Below are 6,000 nucleotides of genomic sequence, written 5' to 3' on the forward strand. Positions count from 1 at the left end.
AACTGCGAAATTAAAATAAATAAATGCTAGAAATCTAATTTTATACATAAAATACATTTTTTAATCAAGTTCGATTTAAAAATAAAATCTTATTGAATGCCCGTCTGATCCAGATCCATGGCATAAAAAAAAGAGAAAATAAATGACACGACTCATTTTTTACGTATTGCCATCAAAGTGATAACAAAAGTTGATATCCAAATAAAATAATAATTAAATACTGCATTGCATATTTTAATATAGACTGATCACCCCCCTTTTTTTTTTCAATTAAAATTGTTGTGGATCAAAAGTACACAAAATACAATTAATGTTGAAAAATAAATTGAAGTTTTGGGAGAAAATTGTCGGTGCTTATGCACTTATGTTACCGTGATGAAATAACGTTATTTAGAAAGTCAGTCTTAACATTGGAAGGGGAGTGTTTCTAATTATTCTGTACTTTCACCTAAACTTAAACAAATAAAAATATATCGTGAAACTTCAACTTACTTTGAAAATACTATTTTTTTTTTTAAATAACACGGTAACATAAGTGCATAAGCATCAACTTGCCTTTTAAAAAAAAATTTCCAGGAAGCGGGGGGGGGGGCATTTAGCGTCTCAAATTTATTATCAGATTTTGTAGTTAATAAATTTAAGATGTAATCAATAGCCATAAAGATGTACTTTAATATAGATTTTATTTTGGTAAATATCCCGAATACAGACCGTGCTAGTTTTATATTTCAGCAGTTTTTTTCAGCACGGTCCGTAACTCAGAACAAAAAGATTTTTTTTTTTTTTTTTTTTTTGTATATTTTATTGTTGGTTTTAAATAAAAAATTAAAAAAAAAAAAGCGTCTTCCCATTTTCCATGTTAATAAGTTTCTAAATAATGTTATTTCAGCACGGTTCGTATTCTGCATAAGTACCGATTTATTTTTTTTTTTTTAAGAGAACCTGTTTTTGTATATTATATTTTTATTCAGTTTCGTCGTCATTTTCTATTACTTCTTTTTTTACTTTCTCTTCGATTATGAAGATTTATTTTATTTATTTTTTTTTTTTTGTCAATTTTTAAGACGTGCGCCTGCGCCACTGCACCAGCGTATTATAACCACCCCAAGAGCGGCTTTCGACGTTGGGGGGGGGGGTATTCCGAAAGCCGTTCTTAACATGGGGAGGTTGGGGTGTTTATAATACGCTGGGGCACGTCGTAAAAACTGACCTTTTTATTATTATTTTACTAATATTAAAATGGGTCCAGCAAAATTACTAAATTTAACAAAGATACACCTGAAGAAGTTCCGGGGGGAGGGGGTACATTGGCCACAAAGTCATGAATATATCAAACAACCAAGATAAGAATAGTCAAAAATACAAATTCCGCTACCATCCCCACAAAAAGCGGTACGTCTACAGTTTATCGCCGAATATGGAGATGCCATTTTTTTTCGGGCACCTGTTATCAGATGGAGAACTCGGTAATTTAAACTTTGGCAGAAGTAGAAAATAAAGAACAAAAAAAATTAAACTAGTATTTAGTTCCTTCCAGAAAGAACTATGAAAAAAAAGGTAAATAAAGAAAGCGAAAGAGAACATATATCTGTAATTGTTTAACTGGAAATGTTTCGATTTAATTAATGAAAACGAGAAAGTTTTTCATGAAACGTATATACATATTTATTATTAAAAACAGAACATGACATATTCATACTTGTTTAAACTGGACGAGCGCCATTTGAAAACCAAAACATTTATTGTATAAAAATGTATGAAAATTTTAAATTTATTTGTTCGAGAAAAAAAAAACACACACACACACACACACTAACGAAAAAATAAACAAAAACTACTAATAAATGTTTTGGTTTTCAAATGGCGCAAAGTTCCATGAAAAACTTTCCCGTTTTCATTAATCAAATCGAAACATTTCCAATTAAACAATTACGGATATATGTTCTCTCTCACTTTATTTTTAAAGCAACATGTGACTTTTATAAAATAGTTTTTTTCCGAACAAATAAATAATTTTAAACATTTTTTTGAATTGTCAAGATTCATTTTCTCCAGTAATATCGCTTTGGTTTACCAAGTTTCTGGAAGTAATAAATGTTAATTTTGGTAAATTTATTCTTTCCCTTTCCGGAAGCAATCGTTCGGCCATAATGATGGCTCCCCTAGATTTGGATAGCAAGTGCATGAAAAAAAAAATAAAGAATTAAAAAAAATGGCGTCTCCAATTTCGGCAATAAAGTGTAGAAGCAGAAGCACCCAAACTTTTTTTTTAGGCGATTACGTGCGAACGTCGAGGAAACCTTTTGGTATTTTTTTTTTTAGAAATCCTTCTAGATTGAGGTAATTTTTATTTTTGTTGGTACTCATGCAGAGAGTGATTCGTGCTGAAATAACGTTATTTAAAAAGCCATTCTTAACATGGGGAGGGGAGGGTGTTTTGTAACTATTCTGTACTTTAACCTTACAATTCAATAAAAAATTTTTAATTAAACGTGGAAATACGATTTAAAATAATAGCGCGGATCACTCTCCGCATTAACACCTTTGTTAATATCGCGAGTGCCCCTTTCTAGGGAGCTTGATTTTCCTCCACGTTAAAAACCGACATTGTGTCTAACTCTCTGCCCTCGTGGGGGAGGCAACTAAATAGGACCAATCAGTTGTAAGTGGCAGGATTCTGAAGGTTGAAGGTCCAATTTGGTCCTTGCGTATATTGGTGATCTTTTAAACCAAGGCATTTCAGGTGAAAACATTACATACTTACCTGTGATGTCGAAATTAGTATGAATTCCAAAAGTTATGAAAAATGACTCGGCAGAAAAAGTAGAAACAGAAACTATCGAATTATGTCATGTTTTAGTGTTCAAGTTTTATACGATCAATTGAGTATGACAAACTGATTTATTTTCCTGAATTTTATTTAAAGGTGTGCCATTTTTAAATAAAATGCAAGAACGTAATTATGGAGCACTTTTTGTTGTTTGTTACATATAGCAGATCTACTGGATCATTTTTCGTATTTTTTTGGGGGGGAGGGTATACTGATTTCGACATAACATGTAAGTACGTAATCATGTTTTCACCTGGAATACGTTGATCACCAATAATCCACACAAGCAGTCACAAGCACCTTTAATTCTTAGTACAGGCAATAATAACCAAGAATAACAGTAACATTAGATATCGCACTCAGGCACTCACTGCTGATGATGCAATTCTAAAAACCAAATACGTCCAAGGATGGAGTTGGAGTGGAGTTTGCCACATCTGGGCAGAGGGGTTGCTAGAAGTAGCTTATCCTGCCTTGACAGAGTTCAAAATAAACTTCGTAGCCTCGTGGGGGATGCCCTTTTTCTCTTCCCTACAACCGCTTTCCCACAGAGGAGACGTTACGAGCCCGTCTCTGCTTTATCGTTATTTTCATGGTAAGTGACTGCTCGTCTGAGCTCCAATCTGTGGTCCCCCTTGGCCAAAATTTCACGAAAAACGCGCGTTTAGCCCAAACCACTATCAATAATTCCCCCCCCCTCTTTATCTGTGCCTAAACCTAAACGTAGATTCCATGGACAAAGCTTCTTAGAACTGCACTGCAGTGAGTGCAGTCAGCTGGAAAACAGGCAAACGGAAGAGAGTTCCACTGCACACCTGTGGAACTCTCTTCCGTTTGCCAGCTGACTACAATTTGGTAGTCTTCAAGTCCAACGTAAACAAATTCTTGATGAACAGTCTCCTGGATTTGTATTACTGTACACAGATTCGAAAAAGTTGTCAAAAAACAAATATATAACAAATAAATGTTATCAAAGGCAAGATAAGTTACTTTTCTACCTAACTGTATATATTTTTCGTGTTTTTATTTAATGTAACATGTTTATTCAGCTCGAAAAGCATACAGTGTTTACCGATGTATTAGAAAATTCAAAATGGCGCCCGACACTCTTTAACACGGTAAGTTCAGGAAAAGATGTTATAAATAATAAACTAGACAAAATACTGTTAGAAATTCGCTCATTATATGTTACCGTGACATAAGTTGACATATATTCGGTGTCTTTTAATAGTATTTTGTCTAGTTTATTATTTATAACACCTTTTCCCAAACTCACCGTGTTAAAGAGTGTCGGGCGCGGGCGCCATTCTGAATTTTCCAATACATCGGTAAACACTGCATATTTTTCGAGCTGAATAAATATGTTACATTGAATAAAAACACGAAAAATGTATCCAGTTTGATAGAAAAGTAACTTATCTTGCCTTTGATAACATTTATTTTTTATATATTTGTTTTTTTGACAACTTTTTCGAATCTATGTGTACAGTAATACAAACCCCAGGTTTCATAGTTAAGTTTGAAAAACAAAAAAAAAAGCACTACAAGCAGGTTGGGGCTTACATCAAACGTCAAAACGTTATGAATATAATAACAAAGGTGGGAAATAGTAATTTGAATAATTAGAATTATAACGTCAAATTTTCGAAACGTAATTTCTAAAATTTGTTTTCAATTTTAAGAAAAGGAAAGAAAAGCATTATAAAATTATAAAACGGACCTCGAACAATAGAAATGAAAAGATAACTTACCCTGAATTTGGAAATTATTAGCCCCATCTTTGGTGTTTAATGTTAATAAAACCCAAAACAAAAGAGAAAATCGTCCAGTTCGAGTGACAGAAAAGCACGTGTCTTTGAATTCGTGTTACATGTCTTCTATTTCCTTTCAGTTTCTGGGTCGTCGGTCGGTTATCACAACCGACATGGGGACGAGGCCCTTAAATATTTACTCGTTCGATGGTTTTATGTTCCCCCAGATTTGTATGTCCGTGTATTGGTTCTACGATAGTGGTCAAAACCACGGCGGTTTCTTCTCTTCACTTGCCGATTCTTCTTTTTTTTATGCCCACGTCGATGTTGTTGTGTGGTTTTTAATATTAATTCATAGACAAAAACGGGTTACCCAATGATGATATTCGACTACAGCAGCCACTTCTTGAATTCTGATAAGACTAAACTACTGAACCGAACCGTCTCATTAATTTTCTACATAATTATTTAATATTACTTTTGTTTTAGCATAATTTAATACTATTTCAAATAAAACTGAAACTTGGTTATCTCCATTATACATATATTTTTTTGTTACTTTAATTTTCAGTGTTTTTTTTTGTAGTTATTATTTATCGTAATTATTATTTTTTTTTTTTACCTTGCATTATTGAGAAACGTCATCAGTTAGTTGTTATTAAAATTCACAGAACAAATTCAATCATCATCATCATTATCATCGTATGAATCTGGAAATTCCGCTGCTGGTATTGGTTTCCCAAGTCAGAATTCTTTCTACGGGATGGATCAGTGGATCACGTGAAGGTTGCCAACATCCAATTCGGAACGAACCGGATTCGAACTTGGGACACCAAGGTTGTCAGTCTCTGTCGTTACCTCCCAACAAATCCAATTAATACATTTTCTCCGGCACTAAAATCAACAGGGCAAATGTATAGTTTAGTGGCGTAAATTTTTGACTGACATTTGCCATCAACAAAGTCTATACCATTTTTGAAATGGCCTTTTGCCGGTTCTGTGCAGTTCTAGGAGGACAACTTTCCCATGCTTTACCTGTTTATCTCTTTGAGAAGGGATTAGTTTATTGCTAATCGCCTAAGGAGCCTCTACCTGGGAATGTCGACGGGGCTGCTCAGGCATTTTTGCAGACCGGGGTGATCCTCCTCGGGGGTGCTATCTCTTCAATCTCACTTACCTACCCTTGTGTCACGTTTTCTCGCCGTGGAAAAGAGATAATTATCCAAACAGTCAAACAGTACCACATTCCCGAGAAAAGCCTCCGTTCCTGCGACCCTGCGTTCAGCCTCGAAATATAATGGATTTCACCCTGTAAAGATGGCTGCGCAAGCATCTAGCATCTCTAGTGAAACAAGGGTTGTGCAATCTTTAACCGCACTTCTAAATCGACATTGCTTGACTGCTTGAGTCCAGTGGCAA

General features: G+C 34.4%; 1 protein-coding gene across 1 annotated transcript in view; it reads right to left on the minus strand.

Moving 5' to 3' along the window:
* LOC145259689 (endoplasmic reticulum junction formation protein lunapark-B-like) overlaps positions 1–4,941 on the minus strand; it is a 197,161-nt gene extending 192,220 nt beyond the window's left edge. Inside the window, 1 exon segment of the mRNA XM_080117357.1 lies at positions 4,582–4,941. Within this exon segment, the coding sequence (XP_079973483.1) occupies positions 4,582–4,608 (27 nt within the window). The 5' untranslated portion in view covers positions 4,609–4,941.
* Between the last annotated feature and the right edge of the window lie 1,059 nt (positions 4,942–6,000).

Source organism: Euprymna scolopes, chromosome 35, assembly GCF_053919585.1.
Source record: "Euprymna scolopes isolate OS-2025 chromosome 35, ASM5391958v1, whole genome shotgun sequence".
Taxonomy (NCBI): Eukaryota; Metazoa; Mollusca; class Cephalopoda; order Sepiida; family Sepiolidae; genus Euprymna; species Euprymna scolopes.